At 38.9% G+C, this 15,185-nt stretch overlaps 1 protein-coding gene across 1 annotated transcript in view; it reads left to right on the top strand.

Annotated features, from left to right (window-relative positions):
• The window catches only part of LOC100916970, a 160,622-nt gene that overhangs the window by 33,525 nt on the left and 111,912 nt on the right, over positions 1 to 15,185 (top strand). Inside the window, exons 9-17 of the mRNA XM_031945439.1 lie at positions 551 to 716; positions 4,360 to 4,542; positions 5,314 to 5,466; positions 5,733 to 5,877; positions 7,134 to 7,292; positions 11,072 to 11,196; positions 13,884 to 14,099; positions 14,628 to 14,783; positions 14,867 to 15,051. Coding sequence (XP_031801299.1) covers positions 551 to 716; positions 4,360 to 4,542; positions 5,314 to 5,466; positions 5,733 to 5,877; positions 7,134 to 7,292; positions 11,072 to 11,196; positions 13,884 to 14,099; positions 14,628 to 14,783; positions 14,867 to 15,051 — 1,488 coding nt within the window. The remainder of the gene's footprint in view (positions 1 to 550; positions 717 to 4,359; positions 4,543 to 5,313; positions 5,467 to 5,732; positions 5,878 to 7,133; positions 7,293 to 11,071; positions 11,197 to 13,883; positions 14,100 to 14,627; positions 14,784 to 14,866; positions 15,052 to 15,185) is intronic.

Consider the following 15,185-nt stretch of genomic DNA (forward strand, 5'->3'; position numbering starts at 1 on the left):
GATTATATCTGGATTATATCTGACATGACCTCATTTAGGGTTTTCATGGGAAAGATACTGGAGTGGTTTGTCACTTCCTTCTCCAGTTCATTTTACAGATGAGAAAATTGAGACAAACAGAATTAAGTGACTTGCCAGAGTCACACAGCTAGTAAGTATCTGAAACCAGATTTGAACTACACCCAGGGCTTTATTCACTGTACCACCCAGCTGTCCACTCTATCCAGTACTCCACACTAGGCTCAGACAACTCCAAACAGCAGAAATGTAATGGGGTCTTATCATTCCCAAAACGGAAAGGCTCAACAAAATTGGGTGGTTACATGTAAGCAATTTACTCATAGTTTACTTAATGTGCAAATAGACTTTTCATCAGTCCTTGTTCCCTTCCCACCAGGAATTTTGGATTAGAAAAGCCCAGCCAAAGGCTAGATATATTCCTGGAGTCCTAGATTTCCTGAAGTCATCCTGATTCTGGGAAAAGTACCATGGTGGGGGGATAGCTTATGTTGATGATGACCATTGATGGATTGATCCATGGCTGTTTCAGGCAACCCCTCGTGGATGCTCTGCCCTCTTGTGGAACAGAAGCTTGTGTTGCCCTCATGAAGGAGCTCATCATGTCTGGAGACGTGGAAAACGAAGAGTCAGAGTCATTCCTCTGGTCCTTGGCGTTTGTCCCTCAGCCCACAGCTGGCATGGTGCATTTACTGCTGGTAAGCTTCTACCCCCTTTGTCTGGACATGACTCTGGCGCTCTATGCATTATGCAAAAAGACATGTAGTGGGCCTGCCAATGGGTCTGATAACCTATATGAAACAGACTAGAGAAATCCCTGTGATGCAAAACTGAAATCCAAACCTTCCAGGCATCTGACTATTGTGGCTACCCTATTTTTTTTTTAAGTATAAGCAGATCTACCCCTATAGGATCATAGATTTAAAGCTGAAAAAGGACTTTAGAGATCATTGAGTCCAATCTCCTCATTAAAAAAATAATAATAATAGCTTTTTCTTTTCAAAATATATGCAAAGATAATTTTCAACATTCCCTTCCCAACCTCCTCATTTTAAAGATAAGGGGACTAAGGCCCAGAGAAGTTTAATGACTAAGGTCACATAGTTAATGGATGTCCTCAGGCAAGATTGGACACAGGTTTTCCTAATTTTCTTAGTCCAGCACTGTAGACCTGGGGTCCTCAAACTACGGCCTTGCGGGCCAGATGCAGCAGCTGAGGACGATTATCCCCCTCTCCCAGGGCTATGAAGTTTCTTTATTTAAAAGCCCACAAAACAAAGTTTTTGTTTTTGCTTTAGTCTGGCCCTCCAACAGTCTGAGGGACAGTGAACTGGCCCCCTATTTAAAAAGTTTGAGGGCCCCTGCTACTATCCTGCTTCTCAACCAAGCCTCTCATGTTATAGATGAGTAAAGGAAGTCCAGAGAGCTTTTATGACTTATGTCATAAGTAATAAATAGCAGAGCTGGGATTTGAATCCAGGTCTTCCAGATTAAAATAAAATTTTTAAATGCCTGCTGGAGAAGTGACTTATTTTCCCTGATCCTACTCAGCCCTGAAAGCTATGCATTTATATTTCAGAATTGGTGATGGTTTTGAATTATCAGATCTATAGCTGGTATGAAAAAGGACCATACCTACATCAATTTGGACCTTATTGATAATTCCTGGTTTGTGAGTTTCAATAAGCATTTGATAGAAGATCTGACATTATCCTGGCTAAATGTGGCAACTTGAAGGATGACTTCACAGAATTGTGGTTGGCGTCTGGCTTGTCTCCCTGATCTGGGTGTGGGAAGAAAGCTCTCCTTGTGACTTCCATGAGAGTCTTTAGTAACTCTGGAATTAGGATTGGAGAAGATTCCTGAGGCAGAAGGGCAGAATAGTAGTAGTGTGTGGCAGTATTTAAATACAGGACAGAGGGTTCCCATAGCTTTGATGTCCAGTTTTTCTTCCATGTTTCTTGTTTAACATACATGTCTAATCTTGTTTTCCCTTCTTCCTTTCCTTCCAATAATCTCCTTTCTTGGTTTCCATCTCCACCCGCAAAGCATCAATCTGTCTTGTTCTCCAGATATCTTCTTCCTCAAGTTTGCATGGCTGGCCAAGAGTCTCACTGGAGATCACTTGATCGAGTATTTGAAAGGTGTTGAGTTCTTTCTGAAGCCTGGAGACAAGGAACTCCAATTTAGATTTTTCAGTCTCCACTATATTATTAGGATATATTCAGGCTGCTAAGGAACACAGCTATGATAAATTACTCCAGAGAATTGACTCTTAATCCTGTCTCTGTTCCCCTAACTTGGTTTGAACTCTCATGAGCTTTGGACCCATTAGTAGCTAGGAAAATGAGAAGCAAAGGACTATAAAGATCAAAGAGAAGATATCTAAAGTTGTGGGTAGCAAGCAGGGAATGTTTCAGTATCATTTCTGAATATCTGCATGGAGAATGCAATATGTCAAACAAAACCAGAACCTGACAATAAGAGAGGAATGGTACCCAGAATTTGGGCAGCTAGATGACATAGTAGATAGAGTGCTGGGCCTGGAGTCAGGAACTCACCTTCCTGAGTTCAAATCTAGCCTTAGACAGTAGCTGTGTGATCGTGGGCAAGTCACTTAACCCTGTCTGCCTCAGTTTCCCATGTAAAATGAGCTGGAGAAAGAAATGGCAAATACTTCAATATCTTTGCTAAGGAAACCCAGGACTCAACAACAAAAACAATAACAAAGAGCCCAGAATCAAGATAAAACTACGAGTCTTAGATCATATTTACAGCATTATGTTCCATTCTGTGAGTCACATTTTAGAAAGGATAGAGGAGAAAGTCCATAGGAAGACAACCAACCACAGTGATGGGGTGATGGAAAAGAGGTGGGGGGAATGGAAATAATACTGCATGACTATTGGTGAAACAATAGACATTGCTTAGTTTGGAGAAGAAAGGACTTAAAAGGATATAACAATAGCTAGCATTTACATAATTCCTTGAGGTACAAATACTATCTCATTTTATCCTCTCAATGACCCTGGGAATTAGGTGCTATTATTAACACCATTTTACAATTAAGGAAACAGTCAAAAAAGGTTAAGTGACTTATCCAGGATAATACAGCAAATAGGTGACTGAGGCTGGATTGGAATTCAGGTCTTCCTGACTCCAGTGCACTGAACACTGTACCACCTAGCTGCTGCTTGTATAGTACTCTGAGATTTAATGCAAAGTACTTTACATATATTCTTTCAGTTAGTTCTCAGAATTACCCTGTGTTTTACTAATTTGTCTTCCAAAAAAGTGCCAAATTGGTATCCCCAAAGCACAATTCTGCCTCTGCTACTCAAGAAGTCTTAATGTCTCCCTTTTATTTTTAGGATGATGTACCAACTCTTCATTTGGCCTAAAAACACTTTGCATTTTGTCTCTAGCCTCCTTTTCCAGACTTACTGTCCATTATCCTCTATCACAAATTCCATATTCCAGTCTAAAGGCTTGCTTAACATTCCCACTACATGGTCATTCCTTTTCCTGACTATAGCTTTGCATAGCAAGCTTAGAATACTTTTCTTCCCTCCATTCTGTCCCTTCCAGGTCCAGTTCTTCTCTAACCCCCAATTATTAGTGCCCTACCTCTGGAAATTAATTTGTATATATTTTAGAATTTTTTTTCTATGTATATGTTGTTTTCCCTAATAGACTGTAAGGTTCTTGAGTACAAAGAGTGTTGTTTTTGTCCTTTTATCCCTAACATGATGCCTGGGACACAGCTGGCATATAACAAATGCTTGTTGAAAGGATAAATTAATGACAAAAGTACTACTACTATTAATAAAATGGGTAATATTCATATAGCACTTTAAGGTTTGGAAAGTGAAAAAAATTTTTAAAATTACAAAATGCTTCATATATATATAAAGCATATACTTTAATGTATATGCTATTAAGATGTCTCATAAAATATGTGATGTTATACAGAATTTATCACATAACATATTAATATATAAAATCTGTATTTTATATATAGTATATACCCTTTATGTATGTATCATTTAATATATTTAACATAAAATTCATATGTAAATGTCATATATGTCATTTACATACATATACACAATTTCTCTCTCTCCTCTCTCTCGCTCTTCTTTTCTTTTTCTCTCTCCCTCTTTTTCCTTCTCTTTCTCAGTCCCATCAAATAGAACAAAGATAGCAGGTAGAACATTCCCTTGAGTACTTCTTACTTGATCCTTTGTGAGGCTGGTCTGATGTCAGTCTGAAATCTCTCTCTCTTTCCCTGTTTTTCTGTAAAGAGTGGGCTTCTGACACTGGATCTATTTCTGTTTCTAGCCTTTATTGCAGTCCCCAGCAGTGAGTTCCAGTGCCTTCCTCAGCATCTCTGCCCTGGTACACAACCTCTGCATGGCAGGTGGGGCCTGTGAGCGACTTCCAGGAGTGAGCTCATTAATGAAGATCCTTAAAGAAGCCTTAGGAGAGAACTGTAGCTCTCAGGGACCCAAAGACAACAGCCGGGTAAGGGAATCTGGAATCTGGAGGGACTGGCACCAAGGTACGATGAGAGAGATTAAGGTGACGTGTTCTGGGGAAATAAGAAAATAGGGCAGTGACTACAGTGTTGGCCGAACTATCACAAATTATTCTGAGGAATTGGAACAGCTCAGCTGTGAATAGAGAATGCTTGAGAATGGTTCTTAGTCTGCAGCCTGTGCTGGAGCTCTGCTCTCCTTCTTGGGCTGAACACAGCAGGAGTAGGTGCACCCACTGCCCCAGAGCAATTCAATCCTGGACTCTTTCCTCAAAATTTTCTCTTTCTTGGATAAAGAGTGGTTCAAAGGACCTCTTTTTAATCTGTCATTTGTCCCTTTGGAACCCTTCTCCATGAATGAAATGAGATCTGAAAAATATTTATCTATTCCTTCCCAGAGAAATTAGGACTCCCTTTTGGGATTAAAAATGACCCAGGGAATACATGTCCATTTGCTGCTCATTCTCTGGATACTTGGGTATTTTACAACCCGTTTACTGCATCTGGTCTGGAGGAATAGCATCTCTCTAGCAGATCCCATCCCTGCCTCCTTATTTTGGGACCAGTTTGCCAGGGTTCTAATATTTCCTCCCCTTGACCTTCCCTGGTTGCAATTTCCCTTAAAGGAAAGTACTCCCATTTGGGGGAAAAGTCTTAGTGACTACATCTTAGTTATGGCTTTGCATGACAGGCAGAGGGAGGTTCATGCCCCGCCTAACTTTTAGGAGCTCCTGACACACTTGTGCATTTCGTTTCAGCTTCAGCTCATGTTGAAAGCCATTGGCAACGCGGGCTTGGCAGCAGCCACTCTCACCTCCGTCCTGAGCTCCTGTGCAGCCACGAAAAGCAATGCCCCTGAAATTCGGCTGGCTGCAATCCAGGCCTTCCGGAGAATCCCTTGCTCTGTGAACGTGAGCTTCTCTTATGGTTGCTGTGGTTTTGTGGGCACCTGTGTTGTAGTGGGAGAAAAAGAAGTATTCCTTGAGCTAGAAGTCCTAGTTCAGGTCTGAGGTTTGGCTCTGCCTTGACTCCTAGATGTATGATTTTAGGACTTAAAATACGTTTGTTAAATTGAACTGAATTTATAAATTTTGCTCAGTGCTCCACAAATCTGAGGTCTTTGTATCATTACCATTCATCTAAATTGTTTTGATTCCTTATCATTTGCTTGTGACAGCGCTCTGGGCTTGCCCGCCTGTACCAAGCCACAGAAGAAGATGCTGAAATCCGCATGACTGCCTATTACTTCTTTATGAAATGCCCCAGTGAGGAAGCATTTGCCTTGGTGCGTGAAACTCAGGCAGCAGAGCAATCTACCCAAGGTTGGTGGCAGTAATTGGCTCCACTCCACAGGGTTTGGGGGAAGAACCAGCCAGTTCTAGACTGGGAAAACAGTATTTCTAAAAAGCACAATAATGTCCTAGAATCTGGTGGGCCAGGCCCACACAGACTGAATGGAAAGTGAATGGAAATGCATTGCAGTGGGGATCACATGAAGCAAAATAATGTTAAAGGAATAATAATTTTAAGCTATAATTGTAAGAAAAAGTTATAAACTTTCAAGTGGAAAGAACCTGAGAGAGCATATAGCATATAGGTTAATTCCTATTTTTATAGACAAGGAAACTAAAAGACAGAGATGTTGGATTTGTCCTTGGTCATAAGCATAGGACTAGAAAACTGGGATCACAATTTCCTGTCTATACTTGTATAGCACTTTATAGTTTGGGGTTTTTTCCAAATTATTTTCAGCATTATCTCTCTGGGTGTCCGTTTCCTCATCTAACATACTTAGAGGATTAGACTAGATGATCTTGGAGGTCTCTTTCAACTCTATTTTGTCCTAAATTATCTTATATGAGCTTTACAATATCCAGGAACTTAAGAGTCCCAAATTCTAACATTTCCTCCCCCAATCCCTCAGCAAAGACAATCCTTCTCTCATAAAATGTTTCAGGTATTATATCTCTTTACCTTAAGGTTGGATTGACACAAAGCAGTGTCAACATCCTAATTGTGGGATAAATTTTCAGGTTTCAGAAAAACCCATTGGTTTCCAATTTCCCAGGAAAGGGTACAGGCCGTGAAAACAGGTTACTAGGAAAGCATTGGGATGAAGGTCATATAGTCTTTTTTTTTTTTTAAGAAGGAAGGTAATGAGATGCTTGGTGTCTCCAATAAGAATCATAAAATTTCAGAATTGGAAAATATTTCAGAGGCTATTTAATTCAAACCATCCTTGTATAAGAAATTTGTACCCAACATCCCATCAATCCATCATGGAGTCCTTGCTTTGATAAATGGCAGTGACTGGGAACCCACTATTTTTTAAGGCAGGCCTTGATACCTACAAATATCTACAGATACCTAAATATGTAAATACAGATACCTAGATACCTAAAGATCATCATAGGACATAATCTTGAGGATATTGGTAATCTTGATTGTCGTCCTCCGGATGTCCTCCAGTTTCTCAATGTTCTTCCCAAAATATGATGCCCACACTTGACTTTGTATTTATATTGCTTTCTTCCTTACTGATTATTCTCTTCCTCATCCTGCCCCTTCTTGGCTCTAGTGGGAGCTTTTGTTTGGAGTCACCTCTCTCAGTTGCTGGAGACAGAGGACCCTCTCAAACGTTCTCTTCGGGACTCTCTCCCTGATGATATCCTCAGCCAGGAATTTGAAGCTGAGACGTGGAAACATTCCTCCTATTCAGATGTCACCTTTCGCTCAGGTATGGTCAAACTCAATCATCTCCCTTCTCCCCCCCCCCCACCTTTGTTAGCAATTCTTGGAAGAGGTTTGATGGAATTCTGCCATTTCAGACCCTTACAAGCTACCTCCAGTCTCCTTTTCCTAAGCCTTATAAAATATTACTCTCTCTTATAGACTATACACCTCAGCTAAATAGGACTATTCATTGTCTCCTGAATTCATCCCACCGTTTCATGAGTTTGTTCACACTTGGCATCTTTCATCAATCTCTACCTATTGAAATTTTCTCTCTCCTTCAAGGGCTCAATATAAATGCTAATTCTTCTACAAGTCATCACTGATTCCTCTAGCCTGAAGTTTCTTTCTCTCCCATTCCTCTTGGATGCACTTACCATATTCTATTTTCTCGGGTAGTTATTTGTTTATATTTTGTGTCTTAGTAGACTGTAAATTTTATAAGCAAAGCACCAAATTTTATTTATCTCTGTATCTTCCTTAGCACCTAAAATAGCACTTGTTTGTGGACACTCTCAATAGGAATGAGTGCATTCATGACATGGGCTAAAGTGAGAACTAGATTATTCTGGAAAACATTTCTTCTTGGGTTCATTTTATTTTTGGACCATAACTTGTGATTTTATTGGTAGAGGGTATTTCCAGGGAGAAAACGCCCTCTATTAATATAGATCAACACCTGCTCTAAGGGAGTTTTCTGAAGCATTGAGAGGTTAAATCCCAACTTTTTTGTTTAAAAAAATATATATAGAATTTGAACTTTATTACCATAACATTTCTTTTTTTAGAATTTTTTCCCAAATTTATTTTATTTGAAAAAACAGAATAAGCAAAAAGAAAAACAGAAAAGCAATACAAAATAAAATGAAGCAAAATAAAAGAGAACATTATTATGTGCCCAGCAGAACATCAGGGAAGATTCAAAATATATAATAATAAATACCGATTTTAAAAATTATATTTATTAGTAGAAAACATTCTATTCATGAGTATCTGTCTTTACTTTCTTGTAAATTGTTCTTTTGTTCTCTGTTGTGGACCTTATTTACTTTATGTTTTTCCCCCTTTCAAACCTCCACCACCTCCAAACAAGTTACAGTTAAGAAAAGATATATTTGTGTATACATATGTAGATATATGCATACATATACATTCACACACAATACTCCACATACACATGTCTTTCTTATCCCTGATGAATCTTTCACTAAATTCTGCTACATAACTTGGCTTACTATTACTTAACACCCCCCTACCCAAAGATCCCTCCCTTGTCTTCTTCTCTCATCTTTGCTTCTCCATCCACATATCCCTCTCCTCTTATTTCTTTATAGATTTCAGAGGGTGCTATATTCTTCATGGTATATATGTAGTGTTGCCTATTGAACCCATTTCCAATATGAGTAAGTCTTCAGAACTATGAACCCTCCTCCCCACTCTATTGGATCTGAGTCTATTTTCTTCCTCTGCACCTCATTTGCATGATTACTGTTTTTACCGTTACTCTTCCATTCTTTCTTTTGAGATTACCCTATTGGGGATGTAAATCTTATACATAAAATATACATTTTCCATGTTAAAAAAAAACCATAAACAATTTGTTCATGTTGAGTTCCTTAAAATTGCTCTTTATATTTTATATGTTATGTTAACATATGTTATATGTTAAATTTTCAGCTAAGTTTTTGTTTGGTTGATAGAAAGTCCTGAAAAATCTGCAAGTTCATTGAATATCTGTTTATCCTCATTCAAAATTATAAATAATTTTGCTGGATATGGTATTTTTGGCCACAGGCCTAGTTCTTTTGCTTATCTGTAGATATAAGTCGAAGACCTGTAGTCTTTTATTGTAACTGCTGATAAGTCTTGTACAATTCAAATCGTAGTTCCAACATATTTAATTTTTTTCTTTTTTCTTGCAAAATTTTCTCTTTGATCTGGGAATTTTGAAATTTGGCAATAATATTCCTATGTGATTTCCTATAAAAGATCTCTTTGAGGTGGTGATCAGTGGATTTTTCCTTTTTCTATTTTCCCCTCATGTTCTATCGCTCTAGGACAATTTTCTAGGATTATTTCCTGAATTATTATGTCAAGGTTCTCTTTTTGGTCATAACTTTCTGGCAGTCTAATTATTTTTATATTTTCTCTTGATCTGTTTGCTAGATCTATTGTCTTTCTTATGAAATGTTTCACTTTCCGTTCTGTCATCTATTCTTCATAATCTGTTTTGTTATTTCTTGGTCTATCATAGTTTCACTGGCTTCCCTTGCCCAATTCTCATTTTCAAAGAGCTATTTTCATCTTTGAGACTGTGTACTTCCTTTTCTAATTGGTTAACTTTTTTTTTCATAATCTTGTTTTTCTTGGATGATTTTAATTTTTTCTTTAGTTTTTCCTCAATGTTTCTCATTTGATTTTCTAATTCTTTTTTGAGTTCTGTAAATTCTCTCTGGACAGGGAGTTATTTCACATTACTCTTTGGGCTATAAGCTTTTTTTTTTTTTTTAACTAAAGTGTCCTCCTCTGAAGATGAATCCTGGTCTTCCCTATTCCCATAATATGTTTCAATGGCAGGGTTCTTTCTTCTTTGTAGGTTCATTTAAAAAAAAAAAATAAGAGATATTAGTGTAAGCATCTCTAATCATGGGGTGGGGAGATGGTGCTTCAAACTTCCCTACAGCTCTCTAGTCTGATCAAGAACTCTGGACCAAGAGCTCCACCTTCCTGCAAGTGCCCACAGCTAACAGTGCCCCTGCCCTGCTGTTTCTGCACTTACCAGGTGCTGTTTCCTTCTAGCCCAGGACCGTGTATCAGCAGCACAGCTAGACCTCCTTTTCCCAATCAGCTGAGATTCACTCTGTCTTTCCAGACTCAAACCCCTACTCCAGCAGTCCAGAAGGTAAAAATCTCTCTGGTATCGGCTGAGGCTTCAGCTACCATCAGTTAGCCCAAGGGAGCCCCACTTGATGTTTCTGTGGAGCTTGTTTACACTTCAGACAGGTTAATTCTGGTCTGAGTCTTTCTTCAGATCTTGTCAGGTTGTATCAGGAGGACTCCAGTTCTGTCCCAAGTCTTCTTGGTTTTCACTAGTTTATGTTCCCCCTGAGGTGCAAATTTGTTCTATTTGTGGGGGAAATGAGGAGAGCTTGAAATTTACCAACTTATTTCACCATCTTCCCAGAATCCTCCCCAAATCCTAGCTTCTTAAACTGTGAAAAATAACCCCATATGGAATCTTGTAACTGAATGTGAGGGGTCATAAAATTATGATTTACTCCCAGTAAATGTTTGATTTGTTTGCCTTTGTTGTATACCTACATATCCAAGGTCATCTAAAAATGTCTCCCATGAAAAGGGCTCATGAGTGGAAAAAGTTTAAGAAGCCCTGGGCTAAATGACTCATCCTTATTACCCTGGCATTGTGCGTTGGAAATGAAACTTAAACTAGGTCTTCTTGATTTCAAGGCAATTCTCTGTGTACTACACCTTACTACATCTCACCCTTGCATTTAAAACAGGGACCTTTAGTTGGATGACCAACTAACATCCATATGGGCATTGAATTAATACCTCTTTAAGAATGGGCAACACCCAACCAAATTAATGATTTGCATTTCCTTCTTTTCCCTTTATTATTTCCCTAATCTTTGTCTCTATGACCTTCTTAGATATCTGTTCCCTGCTCTAGGAGAAAGGTTTCACAATCAACTGGCTGCTTAAAAACACTACTTTGCTATAAAAGGGAGATATGAACTGTAACCCTAATCTCTTCCCTTGCAGACTCTAGCAGTATGGGTGCCAATCTGGAAGCTACTTTGCTCTTCTCCCCAGCCTCCTTCCTCCCCCGTTCCATCATGACTAATCTGACTGTCCACATCATGGGCCGTGCTACCAATATTCTGGAGGTAAAGCCAGTATTTGTTTCGTTTTTCATAGTATTTGTCTTGGAGAGCAAGCCAGACATTAAGGGAGATCTCAATAAGGCAGCATGGCACAGCAAAAAAAGAATACTAGATTTAAAGTTAGAGACCCTGTTTTCAATCAATTAATCAACAACTGTTTACCAAGTACCTATGATATGCAATGTGCTAAGTGCTAGGGAATACAATTACAAGGATACCAACCATCAAGGAACTTAGATTCTTTTTTCTTAATGAAAATTATTTTTTATTTATTTTTAACATTCATCAATTTTTTGAGGTCCAAATTCCATCTTTTCTTTCCCTCCTGCATTGAGAAAGCAAACAATATTATATCAATTATACATGTGAAATCATATAAAAATATTTATTAGCCATGTTGCTATTGTGGCTCCTCGGTATTTGAATTGTTTCTTTCTGGCTGCTTGTAATATTTTTTCCTTGGTCTGATAGTTCTGAAATTTAGCCACGATATTCCTTGGAATTTTAATTTTGGGGTCTCTCTTAGGAGGTATTTGGTGAATTCTTTCAATGGTTATTTTACCTTCTGATTCTATGACATTTGGGTAATTCTCTTTGATGATTTCCTGAAAAAATTGTGTCTAGGATCTTTTTTTCACCATGGTTTTCAGAGAGTCCAATAGTCCTTAGATTGTCTCTCCTAGATCTATTTTCCAGGTCAGTTATTTTCCCAATTAGGTATTTAACAATTTTTCTATTTTTTTTTCTTTTTCTTCTTTTTTTTTTTTTTTTTGGTTTTGCTTGACTGATTCTTGTTGTCTCATTGAGTCATTCATTTCCATTTGTTCAGTTCTGAATTTTAGTGAATTATTTTCTTCATTTACTTTTTTTACTTCTTTTTGTGTTTATCCAAATGAATTTTAAGTGAGTTGTTTTGTTCTATGGAATTTTTTTCTATTTCACAAATTCTGTTTTTTAAGGAATTATTTTCTTTTTCTGTTTCACAAATTCTGTTTTTCTGGGAGTTGTTTTCTTTTTCCATTTTATCAAATTTACCTTTTAATGAGTTATATGCCTTTTCCAAACCCTCTTGCAAAGTTTTCATTTCCTTTCCCCATTTTTCTTCTAGCTCTCTTTTAAGATCCTTTTTAATTTCTTGTAGGAGAGCTTGTGTGATATATCACCTTTTGGGGCTTCATCTGGAGACAATCTGCCTTTAGTCTCCTCAGGGTTTGAAACCTGTTCTTCTCTTTCACCATAAAAGCTGTCTATGAACAGAATTCTCTTTACTTTTTTACTCATTTTTAAAGTTAAGATCTGCTTTTAGGGCAGGGGAGGTTTTCCAAGCTTCCTCTGAAGGTGGCGGCTTCCTCTGTAAGTGGCTACGGCTGCCCTGCGTGCTGGGTGGGTTTGGGCCATGAGATTCTAGCATTTTAGGGTTCACTATTTACCTTTTGTGTTTGTGTTGGATGTTTCCTGACTTCCCTACTGATCTACTGTCTTGCAACCAGGGCTGAGTGACCAACACTGCTGTAGATTCCTCCCCGTAGATTCCCTGCCACATAGAGTCTGCACTGCCCCAGCTCTGTGCTGTCTGTGCTGGTGTCTGTGATCAGCTGCTTGTGCTGACTGCCTCCCTCCCATTTTCAGTTGAAACAGACCTTTTCTGGCAAAATTATCTTCTGCTGGTAATTTATTGCACTCCCAATAATTGTGGATTCTGCCAATCCAGAGCTAATTCAGAGGCTGGAATTGCTAATTAGTCTGAGAGTTGTAGGAGAAGGTCAGAAAGAAATGTGTGTCCTCTCTGTCATCTTGGCTCTGCCCCCGGAAGTCTTGCCTCTGATTTCTCTCCAGCCCACCTTTTCAAGGGTTTTTACCTTATTCCCTTCAAATACTCTATCTTCCAGCCAAACTGGACATTTTGCTGTTTCTGGGTATGTGACTTTCTGTTTTCTGTCACCATGACTTTACTCAGGCCCTCCACCATATCTAGGGTGAACAATAGACTACTAGATCTTAGAATCAGGAAGACGAGTTCAAATACTCACTCTGACATTTACTAGATAACTGTGTGGCAGAACATAACACTTACACCTCTATCTCTCAGTTTCCTCATCTGTCAAATGAGTGGATTGAATCTGACAGCTTCTAAAGGTCCCTTCCAACTCTAAATCTATGGATTCTGAGAATTCACTCTCTGCTTATCTGTGTCTTTTAGAATCCTAGTTCCTTGAGGGTTCAGCTCAAGTTTTATCTCTTGTAGGCCTCTTTTTCAATTCTTTCACTTGCTAATAATATTCCTTTGCCCACTGAAATTACTTTGCATGGATTTTCTATTTATTATGGGCTTCTGACTTCCAAGGACTGTTTAATTTATTTTAGTTTTATCATATTACTTATTTTATTTCATTTGTCTAGCTACTGTCTAACACAATATCTGGCATATAATAGATGTTTAATAAATGCTTATCAAATAAATATACATGTGTGATAGCATCCATGCAATTGTTCCAGGAGATCTCATTTGACTCTATCTCCTGAAGCTGGTAGATCTCTTTCCACACTGGACTCAGGGTACTTTCCAAATTTGTCTACTTCTCCAATCTCCTAATGGAACCAGGAGGCTATGAATGCAGCTTTCCAAGATTCTCTCTGTTCCAGTCCTACAAAATATCCATTACCTTTTCTGAATGTGCTTCTTTTCTCAGCTTGGACTTCGATTAGAAAATGCTGAAAAGCTGGCTTACAGGGTGTTTGGTAGGCAGCCGGTGAAGGCCACATTCTGGGATGATGATGAGAAAAGTGAGCCCAAACCAGATACTGACATGGAATTGGTGCATGGATTCAATGAGAAGAAGTCACTATTGGCTAGGGCAGAGTGCCCAGGTGGAGGGCACAGTAAGTTGAATGAGTTCCAGGAGAAGGTAAGGGAATTTAGAGTCACATTCATTCATCCATACACATACTGCACACATCATCCCTTCAGGGGCTCTGGGACAAGTTTTTTGGAAATAATGATTCCATTTAAAAGTGACCAGAACAGGCAAGGCCACTTGGACAACACTGAGATAACATACTTATTCCTCATCTCAGGGCCTTAGTTTGCCCTGAAGGGATTGAGGAAAAAGTAGGATGTAGTAGATAACCAGGAATTTCTGGCTTCAAATCTTGCCTCTGGGATATAATGTCCATGGGACATGTCACTCTCTGAGTCTGAGGAGGTCTTGACTTGGCATTGTACTAGTAGAACTGAGAGTTCCCTTATACCAAGGAAGTCACAGGCGTTATCCAAAAATAAAATAAAAAGGTTAAATTCAATGAACTCTGAGGTCAATTCCAACTATAAATTTATGATCCTTTGATTCTATGAAATAAAATAAGATAAGGGAATTGAGTGGAATTATCTCTATGGAACCTTTCAGTTATAACTTTCTGGATTTTTATTTGGTCAGATGACTCAGAGATGGGAGAAGAGAAGACATCTGAAGTGTGATCTTAGTCTGAAAATCTTTGGGAATGAGCTTAGTTTCGTGGACTGTGGAACAATGAGAAGTCACATGAAGAGGTACTCCCTGAACCTGGCTGAATTGACTGTCAAGCTCCTCAAGGTATATGCGGGGTGGAGCTGTTGCCAGGCTTGGGAGCTGATTGTTGACAGGAGGTGCTGTCAATCCCTTCCTTTTGACTTCAGGGTCAGGAGGTACAGATTAACAGGAGGCTGAGTCTGGCAACTGAAGAGTTTTCCTTTCCAACTCTGTCGGGTTTCCCCGTGCAATTAGCCTTGAATGCCTCAGCTGCCATCAACATCCGGATTCGAGGGACTGTGGACTTCAAGCAGCTTTCAGATTTCTCCTTGGAGGGCTATATCAAGCCAAGGTACCAGAGCTGTCCAAAGTGTAGGTACTGAAGCCCCAATTCCTCAGGGATATATCCCTAGCATGGCTCTCACTTGCCACAGAGGAGATTAAAGGAGGCCATGTTGCTAAATAGAATTATCTACGTGGTCCGGG

The sequence above is a fragment of the Sarcophilus harrisii genome, chromosome 1 (assembly GCF_902635505.1).
Source record: "Sarcophilus harrisii chromosome 1, mSarHar1.11, whole genome shotgun sequence".
Classification (NCBI taxonomy): domain Eukaryota; kingdom Metazoa; phylum Chordata; class Mammalia; order Dasyuromorphia; family Dasyuridae; genus Sarcophilus; species Sarcophilus harrisii.